The sequence below is a fragment of the Emys orbicularis genome, chromosome 4, assembly GCF_028017835.1.
Source record: "Emys orbicularis isolate rEmyOrb1 chromosome 4, rEmyOrb1.hap1, whole genome shotgun sequence".
NCBI lineage: Eukaryota > Metazoa > Chordata > Testudines > Emydidae > Emys > Emys orbicularis.
Genome location: NC_088686.1, coordinates 16,709,459 through 16,734,676, shown reverse-complemented (window position 1 = coordinate 16,734,676; position 25,218 = coordinate 16,709,459). Strand labels below are relative to the sequence as shown.

The 25,218-nt window shown below is 43.5% G+C and overlaps 1 protein-coding gene across 1 annotated transcript in view; it reads right to left on the bottom strand.

Annotated features, from left to right (window-relative positions):
- The window catches only part of SYNE2 (spectrin repeat containing nuclear envelope protein 2), a 232,829-nt gene that overhangs the window by 28,159 nt on the left and 179,452 nt on the right, over positions 1-25,218 (bottom strand). The window contains exons 94-98 of the mRNA XM_065404096.1: positions 22,786-22,980; positions 21,393-21,518; positions 18,302-18,457; positions 13,216-13,374; positions 11,772-11,938 (exon numbers count right to left, since the gene is read on the bottom strand). Coding sequence (XP_065260168.1) covers positions 11,772-11,938; positions 13,216-13,374; positions 18,302-18,457; positions 21,393-21,518; positions 22,786-22,980 — 803 coding nt within the window. The remainder of the gene's footprint in view (positions 1-11,771; positions 11,939-13,215; positions 13,375-18,301; positions 18,458-21,392; positions 21,519-22,785; positions 22,981-25,218) is intronic.

Sequence of the window (25,218 nt, the reverse complement as noted above, 5' to 3'; positions counted from 1 at the left end):
GCAGTCTGCTTTGGACTTAACTACCCTGAGTAATTTTGTATCATCTGCAAATTTTGCGACCTCAAAGTTTACCCCTTTTTCCAGCTCATGTGTGAATATGTTGAACAGCACTGGCCCCAGTACAGACTCCTGGGGGACACCACAATTTTCCACTCTTCGCTTTTCAAATCCCCTTGCGTATCTACAAAATCACTGTGTATTGTACATACAGAATACCATAAAGTGCTCAGATCTTTGCATTCAGACAACATATGAGGGCTGGTTGGTATCCAGGCCTCAGACTGGCACCGTTCATTCACACCACATTCATGCTAAAGGTGCAATCCTGCAAACACTATCTGGGTTAGCGCTTGCTACCAAGACTTCGATGGACGTCAATATCAATAGTACACCTAGTATTATTATTACTATTTGTATTCCTTTAGCACCAAGGGTCTCCCATCATGGACCACAACCCCATGGTGCTAGATGCTGTGTAAACAGAACAAAGATATTCAGTCCCTGCCCCAAAGAGCTCACAATCTAAGTATAACATCAGAGACAACAGGGGAATACAGAGACACAGATTGGGGAGCACAAGGAAACCATGTGACAGTAAGTAATAATTAAGGCTGCAAGTCTGTCACGAGGTCACGGATTCCATGACTTTCCGGGACCTCTGTGACTTCCGCAGCTGCTGGTGTGACTGCCCCTGAGGCCACCTGCTCAGGCAGTTGCTGGGATGGACCCCGGGACCAGCCACTTGGGCAGCTGCTGGGGTGGTCCTGGGGCCAGCCGCACTGGCCACTGCAGGAGCAGCTCCGGCAACTGGCCCCGGGGTCGCTGGAGCAGCAGCGGTCCCAGGGGCCACCCCGGAGGCCGTCAGAGCAGCTGTCCCCAGGGCCTCAGAGCACCTGGAGGCAGTCAGCCCCCACTGCCCATGCAGGGACTAGCTGTCAGTGTCCGGGGCATCCCAGAGCGACGGTATCTCCGAGCCGCCCAGGAGCTGCTAAGTTTTAGTCAGGGGTATTTATAGTAAAAGACATGGACAGGTCACAGGCCATGAATTTTTGTTTATTGCCTGTGACCTGTCCATGACTTTTACTAAAAATACCCCTGACTAAAACTTAGCCTTAGTAATTTAAGTGTTTGCATGGCTGCACCTTTGACAAATAAACAAAGATCAGGAAAAACAGGAAGGAAGAAATTTTACAGTGAAGTGATTTTTAAAAGGAAAAGATTTTACAATGATGAAAGCAAATACAGCTGTTTGGCTTAGAAACCTCCCTAATTCAGGATATCAATATTGTTCTCAATATGTTTGTTGTAGTAGAAAATGTTTGTTAGGATTGCCAGCAACTATAGCACAATGGAAACAACCATTGTGGCACTATTAGCATGTGTTTACTTTGTAACACAATTATCATCAGAGACATGCCAATCTAATTAACTAATTTGTTACATATGCCAGCTAGAATATGTCTTTCATCCCAGCCTTAATGCTCTGGGTCATTAATCTCGATCTTGAGAACTAAACCTAAGATAAATGGACAGGTGATAATAAACGCCTTTCAGAAATCAGTGCTGGTACAATATCACAATATGTGAACAAACTACTGCCTTGAATAAACACACAGACGGGTAAATTCTTAGTGAAGTCAACAAACACTGTGCATGTGGCTCAAGGTTAGTATATTCTAATTCTGTTCTCTATAGGTTTGTATTCCATGCTCAACACTAACATGTGAGTGCTTTCCAGTAGCGCATTAGGTGACTAACATCTGTCACGTGTTGTTTGTTCTCTCATCGTCTCCCTAGAGGAAGAAGCGTGCACAGTGGAGAGTTTTGTTTTGGAAGGGAGGGATTTTTTTGGGAGGGGTATAGGAGGGGAGTTAATATAAATGTTGCTGTGTATTTGTTAGAGCAGGCAGGTCAAAGAAACACGCCTTTCACTTGGAGGAGATGGTGGTGAGGTTTGTGATGGTCCTTAATTCCTGGGGGAGTTCATTCCACAGTTTCAGAACCAGCCCCTGAAAAAGTTCCGTCTCCCACACAGACAGGCTTTAACCTGGCTGTAGAGAGTTTCATTGTGACAGAGGAATGAAGTTGCCGGGTAGCCATAAAAAAATCCTGAAAGGTGCTGAAAGCCTCCTGAGAAATGCCGGGTGCCCTCAACTCCCACTGATGTCAAAGAGAATTGGAAGCATTCCCTCAGGAATGGACCTGGAGGAATATTGGAACAAAGAATCCAAGACCCTTTAACTGAATAAAAACCACACGTGTGTGTCACTACTATTGTAGCCTCATATTTGCTTTCTGCAAGTGTTTGTGTGAATTAACTTTTGTTTGCAGAAAATGTCATGACTGCTCCTCAAATACTAACCATAGGAGTATTTGTGCTGCGAGTGTTCATATCATATGGCTGTCTTGAAAGCTCTTTATGGGTATGAGAGTCATTTAATCAGGGAGCAGAAGCTGTACCATGTGAGCTAGGTGACCAATCACACGGCATGAATAGTGAGTTGAGACAAGCAAATGATCAAAGTAATAGATGCAGTGAACAATTCATGATCACCCATAGGCCAAAATAGGGTCACATAACTTTGAATAACGAACACATTTGTAACAATCGAAGTGTGTGGGTACCTCACAAACAGACATAGCTCACTAATTTATTAGATAACGGACTCAGCTGCAAACAATTTGCTCGGATCCACTCAAGAGACTATTGGTTCCTAGCAGCACTGGGTCATAACATTCCCCAGCTGCAACTTGTTTCTCTGGGGCTATGAAAAGGAAAAGGCTGAAAAGTCTCCTGTACTTTGCAATGAACATGACTTAAATATGGCCCTTATTCATTCAATAGAGCACTTAAGTACATGCTTTAAGACATGCTTGGAAGACAATTACTAAATGTTTTCATCTTAAAGCCTAAATTCAAGTAGAGGCAAGGGACTGTATAGGGCAAGTGGGTTATAACTAAGGACCTGATCCTGAGACACTGAAGTGAATTGAAAGACTCCCATTGATCTGAATGGGCTTTGGATCAGGTCCTAACATTCCACCACTGAAGCCTGAATTGAAATGCATCAGATGGCCTGAAACAAATCCCTTCTAGATGTTAGTGTCATAAACCCACATGAAAGGATGTCATGTTTGGCAGTCCTTGCTCAGGAGGTGTTCAGGGGTAGAAGGGTTCTTTTGTTGCAGGCCAGGACTAAAGTGTGTTGGCAGGAACATGATGTGATAAAGAATTGCACAGTGCCTGCCTGCACTATGCTGGTTTATAATCAGTGCTGTCAGAAAATGTAGCAGAAAGAACAAACTATAAATAAAACTCATTTCTTTGTTTAATGGGATGAAGAGATTCAGATGTATATTTTTAAATTTTGTTTATCAGTGTAAATATCATTCTGGTCAGGCAGCAGAGATACTATTCATATTTGTTAAAGAAAATATGGTGAAATTAAATTGCACTGTCAATTGACATTACTGTCTGATAACAGGAAATCTTTGTTCAGTAGATTTTAGTGCAAATTGACTATATAAAGCACACAAGCTTAAGAAATGACGACTTCATTTGGGCCCAACCTTTAAATATGTGCAAGTTCATTTCTCTGTGCAGCTTCTGGCTCTTGGAAATAACACAGAAACCTTTACATTGGTTGGTTCTATTATTTGAATGAAGAGAATTAATATCACATAATCACTGAATAAGAAGGGGCAAGCTACATTTCAAACCTTCCATTTATCCATAATATTGTAGTCCCAAATCTCCACTGACATTGGTACGAGACACCAAAGAGACCAGTACAAATTTTAACCTAGAAGGCCCCTGAATGCTATTTATCCAGTCTAATGAACTGCATCTCCCACACAGCATAATCCATTTTCTCATCCACTTGTCACAGGCAAATTGCGCGCACACACACACACACACACACACACACACACACACACACACACACACACACACACACACACACACACGCTGACATAGCAGTGCCCATCCCCCCAGGCTGCTGAACCACCCAGACAGATACTACTGAATTAGTGATTTCTATTCTTACACGCACTATAACCAAATGCAGAGCTGATTATTGAAACAGCACTTACCGTTTATAAGGAAAAATCATTCCTTAGCTTGTAAGTCCCAAGCTGCAAGGATTCTGTCTGTGTAACCACAGCACTCATGGAAGAGGAAACCCCTCCTCTATGGATGCCCTATTTATTCATTGCTTTAGCATCTCCCCTGGGGGGAGAAAGCCTTTTTCATCCTCCTCCTCTGCAAAGCCCCTAGCTGGGGAGTCACGACGTGCGTGCGCGTGCACACACATACACACACCCCCCCCACACTGGTTTCCTTCTGTTAACCTGCATTTTTACCTGACAAATTGCTGAGAACCCGACCACAAACACAAAGTAGCTTTATTTTGACACAACAGAATTAGCTCATGAAGAAAAAGACCCTGAGTGATTGCCTGGGGGTGGTAATGAAAAGATGACGCTCCAGAGGCTTCAAAACCAAAAGGTAAAGTCTTCTGAGTACAATCAGATACCTTCAGCCTCAGACTCTGATGATTTATAGAGGAATTTTCCTATTGAAGCAATCCCCAAAATTAAAACACACACAAACGCACACACACACATGCACAAAATGCTTACTTGGATTATGTTCTCTGTTGCCTTGTTTGCTATCATATCACAGCTTTTTACGTACAAATTAAAGCTTACTCCAATTCAATCTACCCTGTCCTGTGCTCAGCCCTCCAGTGAAGGAGTAGGGCCAGTGAAGTACAAGGAATTACACTGACAATCAAACTGCCCCCTAATCTTTACTTATGACATCATTCGTTTGTCAAAAAAATCGATCATCACAAATTCCTTGTTCTGACATCACTGCCAGAGAAGGGTGAGAAGGGCTGGGAGGGAGAGAAACTTGGTTTAAACACAGATGTATCTGAAAATCACCAACAGGACACTAAACCTTTGAAAATCACACCAAAAATCCAAGGAATTATTTGGAAGTCTAATGCACTTGACCATTTTCTCTGGCATTATGGGAATATATGCCCCCACCCCGATTTCTACCAGGGTTTATATTTTTATTTCTTTTTTCTGCAGGGGGTGGGTTCAAAATACATGAGTGCATAGTAGTTTATTCAAAACAGAGACACCAGCAATAGCAAGCTGCCCCCCTTTGTCCTCCCCCTTTGCAAGCCTGGCTCACGCTGGCACTGACCCATGGGGACCCTCAAACCAGGCCAATGGGGCCTACCTGCAGAAGTGAAATTCTGCACCTGCCCCAGTGTTAGTTTGGGTCTCACATCGGGACCTGGGGGGATTTAACCAGGGCCATGGGGTGGCTAATGCGCAGGAGCCCCTAGCTGGGGGGCCTTGAAAGCCACAGCTGGAAACCACCCAGCCTCTGTGGGCTCGGGGCGGGGCCGCCCCATTCCCAGGTGTGGGTTTTCCTGTTGACTCAGAGCTGGCCCCGCTTAGTCACATGGTGCCGCCAGGCCCCATCCCTGTGCGGCAGCTGGCGGAGTCGAGCCAGTCAAGTGACCTCAAAGGCCAGGCGAGCTGTGAGCTGCACCCCGAAGGGAGAGGCAGGAGCAACAGCTGGGTGCTGCAGGGATGGGCCGCTGCTTTCTGGGAGGGGAGACTGAGGGTAAGTGGGGGGAGGCTTGCCTGGGGGAGGTGCTGTGACTCGAGCCGTTCAGGGGGCGGCCGGACTTTTAAATTGCACTCTCCTTTCCTCCTCCTCCTCTATCAACAGTTACGCGTCGCCTCTGTACAGGACACAGCAGGCAGATAGAGCCATTGGGATATTTTTGTCACTGAGATCCAATCTTGTGAGTAAACAATGCCAGCGTCCCTTCAGTCTACCAAAGGCACACTCAACTGCCATTCTGCACCTGCTGAGGAGGCAGCTGAATCTTTCCTTGCCGCTGTCGAGGTGGCTGGGGAATGGCTTCATGAGCCAGGGAAGCAGAGGGTAGGCCGTGTCCCCCAGGAACACTATTGCCGATGGTAATCCGCCAGTCAGGGGGAAAAAGTCCTTGCTTGTAGCTTTCTGAAAAATCCTGTGTTGTTAAAGATGAGAGCATCATGCATCTTCTCTGACCAGCCCACACTGGTGTCAGTGAAGTGTCTGTGGTGAGCCACCAATGCTTTCATAACCAGAGAAAAGTAGCCCTTTCTGTTGATGTACTCTGTGGCAAAGTGCTCTGATGCCAAAATAGAGATACGTGTTCCATCTATTGCTGCATCGCAGTTCGGGAACCGCAGTGCTGCAAATCCACCCACTACGTCACAGCCCTGTGTAGCAGGAGGCAATAAATGGCCCCTGCAGTGGATTCTGCAACTCCTAACTGATTTTCCACTGACTGGTAGCAATCTGGCTTTGCAAGTTTCCACAGTGTGATCATCATTCTCTTCTCCACAATCAGTGCAGCTCTCAATTTTGGTGTCCCTGAGCTGGGGCGAGCTCAACCCACAGATCGAGAAATGCAGCCTCGCACATCGAAAAGCTCGGCAGCCACTGCTTGTCATCCCAAGCCTGCATTTCCATGCAATCCGAGCAGTCAGTGCTCGTTTCTTGGGCACAGAAGTCGTGCTCCACCATCTGCCGCTGTTCCATGAATGCCAACCACAACCTTGAATTGGTTCTCGTTATGTCCCACAGCAATCTGTCCTCCAAAAGAATCATCAGCTGATTCAGTTACTCTTGCGGCTCTGCAAATACTGGAGAATTGTGAATCCTGTGCTTGCCACATTTATGACTTATGGGTTCATGAGATTTTTGAAAAAAGGTGCAAAAATTATGGGACAGAGATGACATTATGGGATGGAGACAGTTGCATGTTGGGAAGTTGACCCCTTGCTCCCACCTCTGCCCAACTCGTTTTGGCTCCCACCATGCATTGCCAAAACTTCCCCAAAGATGGTGCGCTGGATGGTGGCATGTTGCACACTGGCATATCAACCCATGGTGCACTGCAAACACTCTTGGTGAGCTGACGCAAGGAGATAAGTATGTACGCGCACATGCGATATACTAAGTGCGGCGGCTGAATGACGATGTAACTTGTGTCGACCAAAGTTTGTAGTGTAGACATGGCCAGAGCCTAAGGGTTTGTTTGTACGGCGAGCTAGTGTGGCGTAAGCGATGGTGTGAATCTACAGCAGCTTTCCGCAAGATAGCTCGCCATGTGGATACTGCTACCACAGACAACGGGACTTTTACTGCACTGTAGATTCCCACACTGGCTTTCTGTGCACCAACTTGCCATGTAGACAAGCCTGGAGCATTCCCTGTAACGACACAGATTGGACCTACTGTATGTAGACTACCTGTTGCAGGCTGCAAGGCTACCTGTGTTATGCAGACGATTTATTTTGCTTTAATCTGATGTCCTCAATATTCTTATGAAATCCTATTTTAATAGTAGTTTTAGATTGCTGTTTAAGAATTTCACCCAGACTGTCCAGGGGAGGGGAAAAATCTTAATCTCTAAGAGGTGGAAGGAAGGGTCTTTAAAGCCTACCCTGTTTAGAATTATCCATCAAAAGGTTTTTGCTGTGGTCAGGGCTATGAGCCTCCAGATGCATAGGAACTGCCGAATGACCATGGATGAGAGCCGTCTTGAACGGGTATAAGGTGAATGACACCACCATGTTGGGAGCCTTAACGTTAACTTGCCTTGGCAATGTCCCCATATTTCAGTGCTTATATTAGGGGTTGTAGCCATGTATTTATTCCAACCAATCCCCGCTATAATTTATTGTGAGCTGCCCTGCAGACAAAGAGTTACACAAATCCTCTCATCACAGCATACACCCAATTCATGCTGTTCTCAGTAAGGCAAAGAAAGTGAACCTATGCAACCAACACAGGAGCACAAGGCATTACCAATAAGCCACTACAGACTGAGTTGTTTGGAAATGGTGCTTAGATCGAAAAGCTGCTTGCAATATACAGTATGTTTATGGGGTACAAAAATACATGCTGAAAGTACTTTATTACTGTAGACTAATCGGTTTGGTTATGGCCACTGGAGGGACCCATCACCGAGATACCATGCTGTAATGCAGGTTCAAGTGTTTTCTGCGCAGTTTAAACATCCATCTATAAATACGTACATTGTTAAACCCTGGAATTGTGCAGATATCCTCTGAGCATGAACCACTGCTGTGGTGGCTCCCTGAGTCTGCAGACAGTCATAATGAAACAATAGCTTCAAGAGCAAATCCTTCCTCACTGTGCTTGCTCACAAAACACTACATGCAGTTGAATCTTGGTGGCGAGCAGGCCATAGAGAGAGGCCACAGGACTGCATTGCCCTATATGATGCACTGCCCCTGACAACTCTCTCAATCCTTGCAGGCAATCGTCGCAGAGTACTGCTCCACTGCATACAGGGTGTGACTTCTTAGTGTATGTGTTTTTGGCAACCTGCCCCCCCTGCAGCCTACACACGCCATTTGCTCTACATTTTGAGCCTTGCACACTTGTGTGTGTGTGTGTGTACATATGTGTAGCATTTCATTTTAAGTGTAACAGCTGCTAACTGATAAGTGGGGATAAGAAAAGATTGCGGATGATGTTCTGGAATCTAAGGTACGTGTTTCCACAATTAGTGGAATTGCAGAACACTCAGAAAGTGGCCAAAATCTCAAATTAGACTTTAAACTTTTGTTTGTCTAGTACCCTACTTTTTTCCTTTCCTGCCAGCCAACGAAGAAAAGCACAGAGGAGCATGGCTAGCTAACAGTCTCTCCAAAGCTGTACAGAAATTCATTTGCATAACTAAAAAAAGGAACAGATGTCTGAATGTTATTTTTTCCATGGGAATTATGTTTTCAGATGCTTCCTAGTTTACATCAAACCATGCTTCAGCTGTGACACACATGACAATGCCTTTGTGAACTGCACAAGCCAAGTAGATACATACAATGAAACTGCTAAGTCCATTCTGTGTAGTTGCTGCCATATGGCAAATCTGAGCTTGTCACCATGATCTAAGAGAATCACTCCAAGGTCTAAACTGAGAACTCACCTAATTTGCCCATCTGTCTCAGGTTGTTTATTGGTTTAAGGTGAAGTAAGTTGTTTATTGAAAATGTTCTGTATTGATTAGATTGGCTTTTGATTGTGTTTTGCTGTCATTTCAATATGACATATATATATTGTATTACATGTAAAAAAACATGTTAAAAGCATTAAGGTTGCCAAGTCAAGCACTCAAAAGTTAGGAAATGACAGAAATAAGGTTCCCTGTGCAACATGAATGTGACCTTTTTGTGCATATAGTTCATGATACAGTCTTTAATTTTATGATCACATACTATTTTTTCCACAGGACCTGTATCTCATTCAGGCACAGGATGAATCTTTTAACAAAGTTTTGTGTGGGTAATTTCCTAAGTTTAAAAAAAAAATTGAAAAAACAGAAATTCCACCATTTGACATCATCAGGGTTAGAATCTTTAGATCACTGCACAGACCTCTGCCACTTGAGATAACTGAGATATTTGGTGACATCAGAGGAATGATGAGGCTCCCCGGCTCTGGAGGGGAGTGTATTCTAGGGGGCATTCCCCACAAGGGTGACCCATTCGGTCTCCTACAAACTGTCCCTGTCCTGTCTCTTCCCCACCCAACTCTTTGTCCCAGTCCCATTCTCCTCACTTAGCCAGCCCCAGTACTCAATCTTCTATCCCAGTCCCAGTCCCTTTGCCCAATAAATCCTAGTCTCATTAGTCCAGACTCCCCCACTCTCATTCCTCCCCCAGCTCCTTGGTCTATCTGGTTCAATATCCATTCCCCAACACAGTGGCCATTGTTCTGATGCTTCAGAGGTAAGTGCAAAAAACCCTGCCACAATGGACAGTTATGCAATAATATGTGCAAAGGGGAAGTTATTCCTAGCTGCAGCCAGGCAGAGGTTGGTTTATGGCAAAGATTACTTGAGTACTTTGTGGGGTACAGTGTTGTGAAGAAAATAATCTTTCCTTTGCTTTTAATTTCTAGTACTTTCTCAAATATTATCAGTAAAACACACCGTGTGTAATTCAGTTTTTAAACTAAAAAATGTATGAAGTGGCACCAAGCTGCTTGCAAAGATCAGAGATTTTTTTAAAAATATGGTAGCTTGCATTTTAAAACATTATTTCACAACAGTTAACATTCAAAACTGAAAGCAAGTGTGCAGCATACAACAACACTAAGTGGTCTCAGAAGTTAAAAAACTTACGGCAAACCGATAACAGGCAGAGAAAAAGTGCAGTTATAACACTTCTGTTGATGGATCTCCATTGTATTTATGGTACTGAAGTGAATTGCAAGTAGGAAACCTCTTACATGAAGAACTGGAATGCCTTGCTCTTATATAGCACTTTTCATCAGCAGATCTCAAAGCGCTTTACAAAGGAGGTCAGTATCTATCCCCATTTGTCAGATGGGGAAACTGAGTCACAGACTTGCCCAAGATCACCCTGAAGGCCAGTGGCGGAGCCAGGAATAGAACCCATGTCTACTGATTCCCAATCCAGTGCCCTATCCATTAAGAGCAGACCTGAGTGGCAGACTCTAAAGAAGGGCTTTTTTGTTGAGTCACCTGAGGCTCAAGTGCTAAAATCCTTCATTATGATTCAGAGTAATTACAGCTGAGTCATGATGATGGTTGGGCCCACTTAGCTCCAACCAGAATATTAAGGGGGTGGGAGTCTTCTTTAAGGCCCACAGAAAACAAGGACAGGGAGAAACTCTAGAAAGAGTTTACCTCAGGCAGAAAGTTTAGGTTGATGCCAATGTTGTATTCATTTTATTGTTTCTGAGTTACCAATAAACCCAAATCCTAGGAAGGGGGTGAGTCTGGACACTACCTTGGGGTCTGTGTACTGTGCTGGGGGTGGGGTAAAGACTCAATCTGTTCACAGATTATAATGAAATTGGATTATCTCAATCAGTGGGCAGGGTCACAGTTTTCTTAGTTCTTTCAGTAAAATAAATGTTTAATCCAATCAGAAGAGGTCATAGATGGGGCTATCCAGATTTTGTTGATTTGCCATGGCAAAGCTTTTCCTAATTTATCGGTCTGTGGTGGATGCTGCATTTTAAAAATAATGTGCAGGCCTTACAGATGTGGTCATGTAAGAGCAGCCTACAATATTGGGATTAAATTCCTATTTGTTAGACATTCCAAAAATTTTAAGAGCAGACTGGACCATTTTGACCATCTAGTCTGACCACCTGCATAACACAAGCCATAGGATTTGACCCAGTGATGCCCACATATTCCAATAACTTGCACATGGACTACAGCCTATCTTTTAGAAAGGCATCCAGTGTTAATTTAAAGATTTCCAAGTGATGGAGAATCTACCACATCACTGCACAGCCAATATGGTATTTTTTAAATGAAGTTCAGTACAATGATAGCAAAGTAAAATCACTTTGAGTCTACCTTAAATCCTCAGATTTTGAAAGAAAAATCCCCCACCCCCCAATGCTGTGTACATGGAGTAGTGTGGTTGCAAAATAGACCAGAAACCCCTAACAATCAAACTGAATAAGAAAATATAGATTTAATCTTATTTTTAAGCCAATTTTGAAATCCCAATTAATATACTTTAAAATCAGGTCAGTATGTTTCTGAGTTTAGTTGGGAACCCCATGTAGACATTATACAAATTGTCAAAATAAGCATTTTATTTAAAAGTTTAAGGCCACTTCCTAGTTTCAATCACTTTCCATCTAATGCAAGTGCTGAAATTTAAGTTCTTACCGTCCTCCAAAGACATCAAAGAGATGCTGCCACCGATTGTTAATTTTATTGAGTTTGTCGTCTATTTCTGCGACTCTACTCTTGTTGCTAGTCTTGATCAGCTGATCACCCATTTGCTTCAAATGAAGTTTATTTTCACCAAACAGGTTTATTTCTTCCATACAGTCCTGAAAAAATACATCCAAAAATTACTCACAGCAAATATTGAAAATCAATTTCTTGTTGAAATAACGTTTCTGGGTTTCTTTGTTGTGTGGGGTAAGGATGGGCTTGAAGTGGAATGACCCAGACTACTATAGAAACACCAGGGGAGTAGATCCTCAGCTGGTGTAAACTGGCAGAGCTCCACTGGGGAAAATGGAACTACATCAGTTTACGCTAGCCGAGGATCCAACCTATTATTTTTTTATCATACAACCAGAAAATAAATGAAACAGAGAAGGGTAGGGAAAACAAACCACAAAGGACTACATTAGATCTGGTGTTTTAATACATTAAAGTACTACATTGAAAACTTAATTCTTCATGGAATAAAGTACCCATAATTAAGACACTATAAACAATAAGTGGCTTAAAGACCTGAAAGCTTTCAGGTACATAACCCTAAGAATAGCAATTTAAATTTCTAATATTTTCTTGGGGTTTTTTTCTTTTAACTTAAATTTTCAATGAGTTACCTTGAAAGAACCTGAATTCAAGTTCAAAGGGCTCTTCCTTTGCTGGTATTCTTATACTCGGAGATCTGGGATTAGATACTGAGCCCCTTAAACCATTAGGAAAGGACACTGGCAGCGGACTACTGTCCAATGTCTTTAAGACAGTGCTTTTTATATATTATTACTTAATCAAGTCCAGAACCACAGAAGGAAATCAGATTTGTTTCCCAACTTGATCTGTGGGTTTTGAGGTATTTTTTGGTTGTGGTGACCTCCTATGTACTTAGTACCAAAACTACTGCACACCTCCGTATTCTGGGATCATCCCCGATTTACCTTCCAACTGCCCCTTTCACCACAGCTGGCACTGGTGAGAAGAGGGGGAGCAATGAAGCACTACCAGGGCTCCATAGATTACCTACAAAGGATACTCCAAGATGAGGAGGCTCTAGCTTCACACCCTACAAATATCAAGCACAGGTCTCATATGTTACATCCTTCCCCAGTGTAAGAAGCAGGAGTCCCAAGTGTAAATGCAGTATGCTGCTGCAGCACAATCAGGGGGGTGTTCTGTTTTGGTTTTGACTCTGAGATTGATCAGCAGTAGGGATAAAGACAAAGGACTTGGTATCAATGGAAATTAGGAACTAAATACCTTTGTCAATTGGGGCCTAAATGTTTAAACTTCTAATCTTTACCCTGTAAATGCTGTTCGACATTCCTATTTTAGTGTGGGGCTTGTCTACAACAAATTCTTAGAATGCATGAAAAACTGCTTTCCTGTTTACCTTTTGTAATTTGTCTATCGCATCTTCAATGCTAACATCCGCAGTCTGTAACACTTTGCTTTCCATCTCTACCAGCCATGTACATAGCTCCTTATTCTTTTCATCGAACACAATCCACGCATTGAGTCTGTCCTCTATCTCCTGCTTACGCAGAGACACCTATGGATAACAATACACGACAGCTGTCAACATCTCTGAAATCTCTCAGCAGGAAGCCAACGATTACAAATATAATCAAAAGCATGCATGACTAAGATATATATTCATGTTTCTTTTTAACAATAGATTATTGCAGCAGACTTCATTATAAAGGCAAAATTCTAAATTAATTAGCTGTTCCAATTTACAGGACCATTTATTAGAATTCTCCAGGTTTCCTTTTAAAGATGGTAACCAGAATGTTATAACATGAAGTTGGAACACCAGGAGTAAACACTGTCTAACAAACAGCAGATTCTCTCCATTAGAAAAGCTACTAAACTAGATGACGGCTTTATAAATGATGACATTTGTAACAATTCATACGCCATGAAGTGGAAATCTGACAATGCCAAACAAACAAGGAAAACAAAATATTCATTTCTACATACAAAAATATATAAAATAGCTATATCTTACAGACACACACGTATATACACACAACGCGTGTTCAGATACATCCCTGTAATAAGTTCCTATATTTCTGCAAGCACGATAAATTATGCAAATACAGATCCCATTTATTGTCCACCTTTGATCATCTCATTGGCATTCTTCCCATTTACCTCTCCTATTACGAGTGCCTGGATTCTACGCCCGATATAATTTTATAAACTGGTTGAAATTTGGGAGTAGCAATGAGGGAAAAGAAACATAAAAAGATCATTCATATCACGTGATACATTAGATAACCTCACACTATTCTGCTTTTGCCCTTTCAGTTCTGAGAACTTGGGTTCCATATGTTCCTCATGCACAACAAATTAAATGGGTAGGGAAATGTATTCCTAAATCTGCACTGCCTCTTCATTCACATTACATGGACTACACAGAAAGAGGGGGCTAGAAGTGTTATGGAAGGGGCATAGGGGAATGGCCTCCAAAACTCATAAGAACGTAAGTATGGCCCTACTGTGTCAGACCAAAGGTCCATCTAGCCCAGTTTCCTGTCTTCCGACAGTGGCCAGTGACAGGTGCCCCAGAGGGAACGAACAGGTAATCATCAAGTGATCCATCCCCTGTTGCTCATTCCCAGCTTCTGGCAAACAGAGACTAGGGACACAATTCCTGCCCATCCTGGCTAATAGCCATTGATGGACCTATCCTCCATGAATTTATCTAGTTCTTTTTTGAACCCTGTTATGGTCTTGGCCTTCACAACATCCTCTGGCAAGGAGTTCCACAGGTTGACTGTGCACTGTGTGAAGAACTTCCTTTTATTTGTTTTAAACCTGCTGCCTATTAATTTCATTTGGTGACCCCCTAGTTCTTGTGTTATGAGAAGTAGTACACAACACTTCCTTATCTACTTTCTCTATACCAGTCATGATTTTATAGACCCCAATCATATCTCCCCTTAGCCATCTCTTTTCCAAGCTTAAAAGCCCCAGTCTTATTAATTATCGGGGGTAGCCGTGTTAGTCTGTATCTATAAAAACAACAAGGAGTCTGGTGGCACCTTAAAGACTAACAGATTTATTTGGGCATAAGCTTTCGTGGGTAAAAACCTCACTTCTTCGGATGCATAGAGTGAAAGTTACAGATGCAGTCTTATTAATCTCTCCTCATACGGAAGCCGTTCCATACCCCTAATCATTTTTGTTGCCCTTTTCTGAAACTTTTCCAATTCCAATATATTTTTTTTGAGATGGGGCGACCACATCTGCACACAGTATTTAAGATGTGGGCGTACCATGGATTTATATAGAAGCAGCACAATATTTTCTGTTCTATTATCTATCCCTTTCTTAATTATTCCCAGCATTCTGTTCGGTTTTTTGACTGCTGCTGCACATTGAGTGGATGTTTTCAGAGAACTATCCACAATGACTCCAAGGTCTCTTTCTTGAGTGGTAACAGCTAATTTAGACTCACATTAACTCACATTAAGAAGAAATCTACCAAAGAATCCAGAGACCCCAAGGATTTCTGCCCCAATCTGAAAGCTCTTCTGCGCCCATGATATGCCTGCTCACTCTTCATGAACAACACCAGCAGAATGGGGATCACATGATGGCACCAGCTATCCTCTGCCACCTGCGCTGTCTCCCCGCTGATGAGGTAAGTTAACTCCATCCATGGGGGCAAGGAGGGGACAGCAATGCTGACTGAAGCAGCATTAACTCCTGTACGTGTTTCTGATTTCAATTCTGCCTGTTTAAGAGGGGCACATTTTGCATAGAATGGCTGTTCCTTGTCTAGCCCCCCCCATCACTCACAGAGCTCTTCCCACTAGAACTTCAGGCAGGAACTCTCCTGGGGAGTTTGCAGTGAAGGGGGGCCATTATGAACTAGCTGCCTTTCCCTTCTGTGCTTCCACTCTTTCCCCCCTTCCGTGGTTTTGTCCCCCTCTTTGCTCTGAGGTGGAACATGCACTATAGATCTAGATATCTGCACATACCATACATGTGTGTGTTGTAATAGACCAGGACCCTTACTGATATGAATTGTTAAATCCTTGACCTACATATATCTTGCAATGGCAGCGATGCAAACACTAATCCCCTTGAATGCATCTGCTCATTAACTGTTTGTTTGTTTACTTCCATACCCTTTCCAGCATGAGCATCTGGCTGCCTCACTCTGCGATGTTCATGACAGCGGCAGGGTTTGACTTTTAAAGTCTTTCAGACCTCTCCATTTAAATGTCAATTGTTTTCAAATAATACATATCTTTCACTCTCCTGCTTCGACTCATCTCCCAAAAGGCATACAAAATGGAGTAGTCTATTAGTATGTTTGAAATTGAATTACAATGGCCAAAAGTTTACAGTTTGGATTAATCTGTAGCTAGGCACATTGGCTTGATTTTCATTTTCAGAGCTCACTATCTGAGCTAATGGTGCTGAGCATCACTGCATAATCAGGCCTCTTATTTAGGTGTCTAAATATGAATATACAGAAGGTGCCCAAATCAGGCATCCAACTTGGAAAATATTGTGCCTACATGTTTTCAAGTCTAACATTCTCAGTGTTCAGAATCTGCTGTAGTAAGTAAAATAATGAACATATTTCATTGGATTAGCCATTCAGGCCTTGTCTACACTACACTATTAAATTGACCTATGTCAGGTCAATGTACAGCCACCACAGTAATTACTGCGGTTTTTCATGTCCACACTACCTTCCTTCTGCTGGTGGTGTGTGTCCTTACCAGGAGTGCTTGCACCAACTTAAGTGGGGCAGTGTAGGGCACTGATTGCCTGGGCTGTTGGCGCCGTGCAGAGCCCTGCTGCTGGGCGCCGACACCCCGGGCTGTTGGCTCTGCGTAGTGCCTCACAGCTGTGAGCTCCATGCAGAGCTGACAGGTGATGTAAGTAAAGCAGTGTCTACACAGACACTATGGCGCCCTAACAACATCGACCTAAACACTACGCCTCTTGTGGAGGTGGAGTTATTAAGCTCGATATACTGGAGGACTTACATTGGTAGGAACAACTCTGTAGTGTAGACACTCTTGCCTGGGCTACACTAGTGGGGGGGTTCGAACTAAGATACGCAACTTCAGCTACGCTATTTGCTATTCGCGTAGCTGAAGTCGAAGTATCTTAGTTCGACTTACTTGACCGTCCTCACGGCAGCGAGTCGACTGCCACGGCTCCCCCGTCGACTCTGCTTACTCCTCCTGCCGAGGTGGAGTACGGGCGTCGATTAGCAGATCGATTTATCACGTCCAGACGAGATGTAATAAATTGATCTCCGATACATCGAACACTACCCGCCGATCCAGCGGGTAGTATAGACGTACCCTTATAGAGTTAGGTCGACAATGTCGACCTAACTCTGTAGTGTAGACCTGGCTTCTGTTTAAGGCAAAATATTTCCCCACATCAAAGTTATTATGAAGGGCCTGACTGCAATCCTTATTCCACCAAAACTCCCATTGCACCCAAACTCCCTTTACCTGGGTAAGGTTTGGGCCCTAAATACTAAGAGAACTTTGTTTCTACAGTTTTTTTTTTAATCTACAAAAAAGAGCTGTGTAATTTTATGATTATAAAGGGTTCCATTTGTTGCTAGCTTAGAACTATCTGCTAAGCTATCTTCTTAAATCAAGAATCTTAAAATCTAGCATTTTGTTTCTTTATCCATTACCTTTCTCTATTAATACACACGGGTATTTTATGTATATATTTTACACATCAATATATACCAATCTATAAATTCAGTGAGCCAAATTCATCCCTGGTGTAAATCCATTGACTTCTGTGAATGAATTTGGTCCAGTAAATTTAAACACAGTGCTAACTAAATGTAATAAAGCAGTAGGCCACAAAAGATGGTAAATGTTGAACAGTAAACTGTGAAAAGTTTTGGAAATACATTATATTAAAGAAATGGCAAGTCCATTTTTAATATGTTTCGGTCCTTTTTACTAAACATACCTAAAAGCTAATTTATTTCTCAATTTCATTTATTAGCTTTCTTGGAGCTGTATTTTACATCAGCCTATGCAACATGCCATCACTTGTGACTTCAAAAGACAAAGTAGGTAGCAGGAACAGCAAAACAATTCCCCCCCACTTTTTCCCTCCTTCACCTCAGGCGATTCCTCTGTTTAGCCTTAGCACTCTAGTTTGTGAGTTAGAACAAAGCCATCCATTTCACCCAACAGTTGCATTTCTTTCATACACTCAATTGCTAAGAGTTTGCAAAACTGGAGCACTGTGTGTTATGGAAACAAAGAGAGCAGAGCCCAGACTAACTTTATTCCACTATTGTTCAGCCATGCTGCTATAAAGAAACTGCATCGGCAAAGAATGCCACAAAAGAGACTCTACTAAAGCATGTTTCTTTCTGCTGTTTAGGCCCGGCAAGACATTTCACCCTAAATGCATCAACAAAGAACAAGGACATGAGCAGTATATTCAATAGCTAAGTGACTTACTCGTAAGCAGAGTTCTTCCCATTTTCTGTGCAAATGCTCTACTTGCTCCTTCAGCAGCACCACATCTTCTGCAAGGATATAATGAGCCAAGTCTGCCTTCATATTATCAAGTTCTTTCACGTTTTGATTCCAGTCTGCAAGTGACTTCTCCAGTTCCTGCATTTAAACACAAGGAAAACAATCCTTTAGACTAAGCTCCTGTGTTTTTTCAAAACCTGTTGGTTTAATCCTCTGATTGGCCTGTGGGGGAGGGGAAAACAGAAAAAGAGGAGGGGAAATTTACACATAGGCAGCCAAAAGGGTAACGCTGTGAAAGCCTTTGCTAGGATGCTTTTAGGTCAGCCTCCCTTTCCTTTTCCTTCTATCTCTGCATCCTGTTTGGGGGAGGGTGGGAAGAGAAATGGTTAGTTGAAAAGATTAATCTCTCTTTAGCTTTATTAGAGGGTTCCCTCCAGTGTTAGTTATTCTGAGCCTGATCCAGAGCCCATTAAAGTCAATGGCATAGCTCTTGTTGACTTCATTAGTGCAGAAACAAGCCTCCTGTTACTCTATAAAATACTAAAATAGTCTCTACTAGATATCTAACACCCAGCATCTTCTGATACACTGCTGCAGGGTTTGGTAGAGTGGCCAACTTTCTAATCGCACAAAACCGAACACCCTCGCTCACTTTCACTGGGCTGGGGCGGGGGTTGGGGTGCAAGAGGGGGTGAGGGCTCCAGCTAGGGGTGCGGGCTCTGGGGTTGGGTGCGGGAGGAGATGTGGGCTCTGGCTGGGGGTGTGGGCTCGGGGGTGAGGGATTTGGGGTGCAGGAGGGGGCTCAGGGCTGGGGTAGGGGGGTTGGGATGTGGGAGGGGGTTTTGGATGTGGGCTCCGGCCAGGTGGCGCTGACCTCAGGTGGCTCCTGGTCAGCAGCGCAGCGGGGCTAAGGCAGGGTCTCTGTCTGCCCTGGCTCTGCGCGGATCCCAGAAGTGGTGGCATGTCTGGCTCTTAGACACAGGGGGCTCTGTGTGCTGCCCGCAGGCACCGCCCCCACAGCTCCCCCGGCAGTTCCCGGCCAATGGGAGCTGTGCAGCCGGCGCTCAGGGCAAGGCCAGCACATGGAGCCTCCCTGGCCGGCTGCCCCTGTACCTAGGAGCCGGACATGCCGGCAGCTTCTGGGAGCTGCGCAGAGCCAGGACAGGCAGGGAGGCGGCCTTAGCTCCGCTGCGCTGCCGACCGGACTTTTAAAAAAATATTAAAATTAAAAAAACAAGCAAACAAAAAACCCAACCCCCAGATCCATTTCTTTAGTTACCAGGAGATAATCTTTCCTGATGGCTTTTAAAAAGTGTTTTGTGTTAACGCTGTCACTGAAGTAGAGGAGTAATTGCACAACAAACTGCAGTAGGGAAATATCTGTGTTGTAAAGATGAAGGAAAGTCACATTTTACAATAAAGAAAACTTGTCAAAAAAAACCTTCCTGGTTCTGCTAACAAGGAAAAATGCTCTGCCTCTAGGAGGGGTAAACTGGACCAAAAAAAGCACAAAGGGAGCAGACAGCTTCTCCTACCCTCATAGTTCCTCTGCATGGGCTGGGGGAGGCTGTCTCCCCCAAAACAGCCTGGCGTGGCCCTGCTCACGCTCCACCCTTAAGCCCCTTCCTGCAGTTCCTTCCTGAGTCCCTCTCTTCCGTAGCCCAGGCTAGCTAGGGCTGTGGGAGGTAGGTGCCGCAATGACTCGGGGTGCTGGGACCGCGCTGCCCAGGGGGTGGAGTGGGGGCAGGACCTGTGGCAGAGCCAGGGGTTGAGCAGTGAGCACTCCCCAGCACATTGGAAAGTTGGCGCCTGTAGCTCCGGCCCCGGAGTCGGTGCCTATACAAGGAGCCGCATATTAACTTCTGAAGAGCTGCATGTGGCTCCGGAGCCACAGGTTGGCCACCCCTCTCCTAGCTCTTATATAGCGCTTTTCATCTTTAGATCTCAAAGTGCTTTACAAAGGAGGTCATTATCCTCATTTTTTTTACCGGTGGGGAAACTGAGGCACAGGGAAGGAAGTGATTTGCCCAAGGTCATCCAGCAAGCCAGTGGCAGACCCAGGAATAGAACCCAGGTCTCTTGTGTGAGACCGGGTCCAGTGCTCTATGCAAGAAAAGAAAGATCAAATGAAGAAACTGGGGTCCTTATTTGGTCCTTTTATACTTTCCCTTGTACCTAAGGGCTGCTTCTATACTGACACAATTTGACACTCGTTCTCCATTGCCAAAGCTCCACTGTTGGTATTATCAGTGGTGGTAGCTGTACGCAGACAGGGTGCAGGCATTTTTAATAAACACTGTGTCAACACAAGTGTTTGAAAGCAGACTGTTACTGCATATGAATGGAAGCCAGCTATCACAAAGAAGATCTCAGGGAGCTGATAGCGATACAAAGGTGTCTGACATCAGTAAACTTACTTGTTTCCACAAAGAACAAGCAATTCAGTTAATAAACATGGTGATAAAGCACAATGCCATGAAGCCAAATGCAAAATTACCAAAATGAGTCATGTACTGGAAATACTTTCCATGCCATTTAACTTTCATGGCAGGATATTGGCAGCAAAGGCTTAAACTGCTGCTGCCCCACCCTGGCTCTCCTTTACTTTTCTCTATTATTTTTAGCATGCCACAGGTGTGCAAGGGGGATAATAAGGTCCCTGCCTGGAGAATTTTACAGTCTATAGTAGACTGATAACACAATGAATAAAGACATCCAACCACATAGAGGGGAGTGAGGTGGAGTGACAGATGTGGAGAAGGGAATTTTAGCTTCTTATTTTAATGGGTTTGAATTTTTATAGATGTATTTATTTATTTGGAGAGGCAGGGGAAGTGATAAACCTCTGTGTCCCATCGAGGGCATAACAAGAAATGTCTTGCCAAATTTAAAAAATTCCAGCACTTGCAGAGATTAGAATGTTACCTCAGACATGGGGGAAGGGGCAAAGGCAATTTACCAGTAGCACAGAAGAACTCAGTTTCACGGAGGAGCAGGCAAGATAGAAATCCAGTCTCCTAGAGGCTCAAGTATTGTACAAGGAATATTTTTTTACAAAATGTGCTTTCAATACCTTAACATGTTCCTTGGTTTTGTAGAGATCTTCGTGTTCCTCTGGAAGTGGATCTTTTATTTTTGCCTTAAGCTCTTGCAGCCTGCTTTCCAATTCCTTGATTAGCTTTACACAGCTGTCCCAGGTCTGTTTTTTACAGAAACAAGGAAGTTATGAATGACAAATACCTCACAATATGAACATACTGTACTGTATGGATGAATTAAAGAACAGCAACTTCTAAATTAATTTGTTTTAGAGGACTGATCATCAGGATCTTCTCTCAGTGCATGCACACTGTCCCTAATAAGAATTTCATTCATGGATTAATGGGAGAATTGAGCCCTCTTGTATTTAATGTTTGCCTTGAAGTGCATTTTAGCTCAAGTGGTTCACATCTCCTTTTATACAAACTAAGATTCTTTGGAGCATAGTTTTAAATTATGCTGGGGATCAATTAAAGTGATATCATTAAATATGAAGTTTTTATGCTTTGAAACACAAATTTACTACAGAGAGGAAATGTTCATGGATCTACCTCTTAATTTTCAGAGGGGGTATATATGACGAGGTGCATATGGCCTCTGGCATAGTCTGCACCTATAATGGCTCTATAAGAAAGTAAAGACGTGTGACTAATGCCACTGGCCCAAATTCTCACCCAGGTGCTTCATGGCTGAAAAGCGTGGGCAGAGTTCCACAGCCCAGCCAGGCTCCATGCCCACAGACCATTACTGCAGGCCAAAGAGGGGAAGCCCATTATAGCAGTATCCACCCAGCTACCCAGCCCCTCTCCACAGAGGTATAGTCCACGACTTTGGCCTTCCCACAGCCCCCAGATATAGAGCGATGGAGCTGGTGGGGAGTGATCTCAAAGGGAGTCACAGGGCCTCCTCAGAGTCTGGAGTTGGGGAGCTCACACTTGATGCTTTACTGGCAAGGAACTCTGTTGGGGAGGCAAGGGGAATGGGAGCCTTTTGACAACTTCAAAATGGAGCTGTCACCTGAGATTAGAGGCCACTGACTGAGACACACCCCTGCAAGGGCAAGTGGGGGACAACACAGCCACCATGATACCCCACACCCCCAATCAAAGGCACTGGTTTAGGGGCTCGGTCCTTTAATGCCACTGTGTCCCCAACCTGTAAGCTTGTTTGTGGGTGTTACTGCAGCCCAGTCATGTAGTAGTCTTTGCAGGGCCTGCATATTAGGATCCACAGAAGGGCAAACAAAGAGCTGGGAAGCTGCTACTCTTTCTGGGGCTCCTTGGGCACTTCCTGCAGAGAGCCGCTCCACCCCACTAGCCGGCTTGTCCCTAGGACTGGTCAAGCTGCCCTGGAACTCCCCCACACGGGAACAGGAGTGTGCAGGCATCTCAAGGTGTCCTCCTCCCCAGAGAACACCTGTCGAGTACCTGCACAGTGCCGAGGAGCTGTTTCATGATCTTCTCCACTTGAAGTTGGGCCTCATTCCAATTCTCCTGTAACTGGCTGAGTTCCTCTTGTATTACAGCGTTGGTCTCCGGGTCTGAGTCTTTACATAACTTCTTCCCAATATCGACAGTGAGGGAGTATGTGGTTTGCCATCTCTGAAGAAGTATTTCCTTGTTCTAAAAAAACAACCACAACATTCTAAATCTCAGCCCCGGGATTAGAGAGCTTTACAAACCTGCTTGGAATTTCACTTTTTAAAAGATGACCTACAAAGGGTGAAAAAAATGGGCTTGTTATTTGTTTTTATTTAACTTTTTGTTATGTATATCAAACAAAAAACCTTCAACGCTGCATGTTTTCCTGCTTGTTTTGAGTCTATAAGATGCTATGCTGACTTTATAATGAGTTAAATGATTACACCAAGAGAGTGAAAGTGGAGCAATTCAGAGGAGACAGAATTTTTAGTCATACAGTTAAAAAGTTAAAATGTTGTGTTTGTTAACAATTCTTTAACTTCAACGACTAAGCAACATATTGGAGAAAGAATGTCTTTGTTAAAGATGGAACACCTCATTTCAGTTAAGCAAGCTAAAAACATCCCTCCTCTGTGAACCCTAACAAGATCTTCATCAAAAATAGAGAAGATGAAAGTTAACATTCCTGTTATTTTTAAGGTAAAGAACTAAGCAGAAAAACATCCATAAAAGCCAGACTTTCTGGCCTTCATTATACATCATAAAGAAGCAAAAACAGGCACTAGTATAATTTTTAAAGTCCCCTGAAGGTCACCTTTAACAGGAGAAAATAAACATGAAACAAATGAGGCTAGCAACAAAGGAGTGGGGCTCTGAAAGTCTTAAAAATTACAATAAGTCCTAGGTCTGATTGCCTTATACACAGGCCAGTTGGGTGCTCCTGTTCAGATTCTTATAATACAAGGGAATATTCAATTCAACTGAAAGGCAACACATTTAAAACTAATAAAAGGAAATTATTTTTTACACATTACATCAGGGGTCAGCAACGTTTGGCACGCGGCTCGCCAGGGTAAGCACCCTGGCGGGCCGGGCCAGTTTGTTTACCTGCTGACGCACCAGGTTCGGCCGATCGCAGTCCCCACTGGCCGCGGTTCGCCGTCCCGGGCCAATGGGGGCGTCGAGAAGCGGCGTGGGCGAGGGATGTGCTGGCCGCGGCTTCCCGCCGCCCCCATTGGCCCGGGACGGCGAACCGCGGCCAGTGGGGACTGCGATCGGCCGAACCTGCCGCGTCAGCAGGTAAATAAACTGGCCCGGCCTGCCAGGGTGCTTACCCTGGCGAGCCGCGTGCCAAACGTTGCCGACCCCTGCATTACATAATCAATCTATGGAACTCATTGCCTCAAAGTATCACTGAGGCCAAAAGTTTAGTGCTACTCAGGAAACCTTTAGATATTTATATTGATAAGAAGAAGATCTACAGTTATACTACATGAGATATATTTTTAGTAAGGAATATAAGCGTTCATCCTTCAAGTCATAAACCAGACACTAAATGACAGAAGTTAAGAAGAAACTTCCCCTATCTGATGGTTATTCCATAACTAACTATTGTGGCCTTGTCTACACTGAAGTTTTCTTACCTCTTATTTTTAAAAAGGACAAGTGTAAACCACAATTCTGTGCAATAAAGTGAACAATGCCATGTCTACACTAGCAAGCGCCCTTACTATTATGGGCTCTTCTCCCATAGTAAGATACTACTGGACATGAGGAAGGTTGGCAGAATCAGGTTCTAATGAATTCAGAATAATTTGGCTAATCTAATAAGATATATTATTGTTTAAAATATTCTCTGTCATGGAATATTTCTCTCCAAAGCAAAAAATTATTCAGTACTCTACCAAATATATAGCTGGCTTCAAATCAGACATTGTTCAACTTTAAACTCAGATTTCTATTGCACTTTAAACTATTAACTTTAAGAGCTTCTCTATCCAGATATCCGTGACAGTGTTGCACTATTAACCAAGCAAAAGATTCTGGTTTGGGTTCATAATTCAACCTAAAGTTACTTTTTGCCTGATTAGGGTCACATTTAAATTAAAAAACAAACAGCTCTGGTAACTTAAGTTGTTAATGTTCAGTTCAACATTCCCATTAACACAAAACCTCCAAATTACAGTAAATACTCACGAACTATTGGGAATTTTGAAAAATTTACTCACAGAGGTCACTCAAATGAAGACAAGCAAAAGGAAACAGGGCTGACTTTCTGCAATATTATGGGCAGGCATAATCTATGTGCTTTAGCGAGAACTTGTTGAGGTTCTTTGAACCTTTTCATCAGGACAGATTCACTAAAAACTGCATCTGCTTTCAGATCATTATTTTATTTAGGAGTTTATTGTGGGTTTCCACAATGCATAAATCAAGACA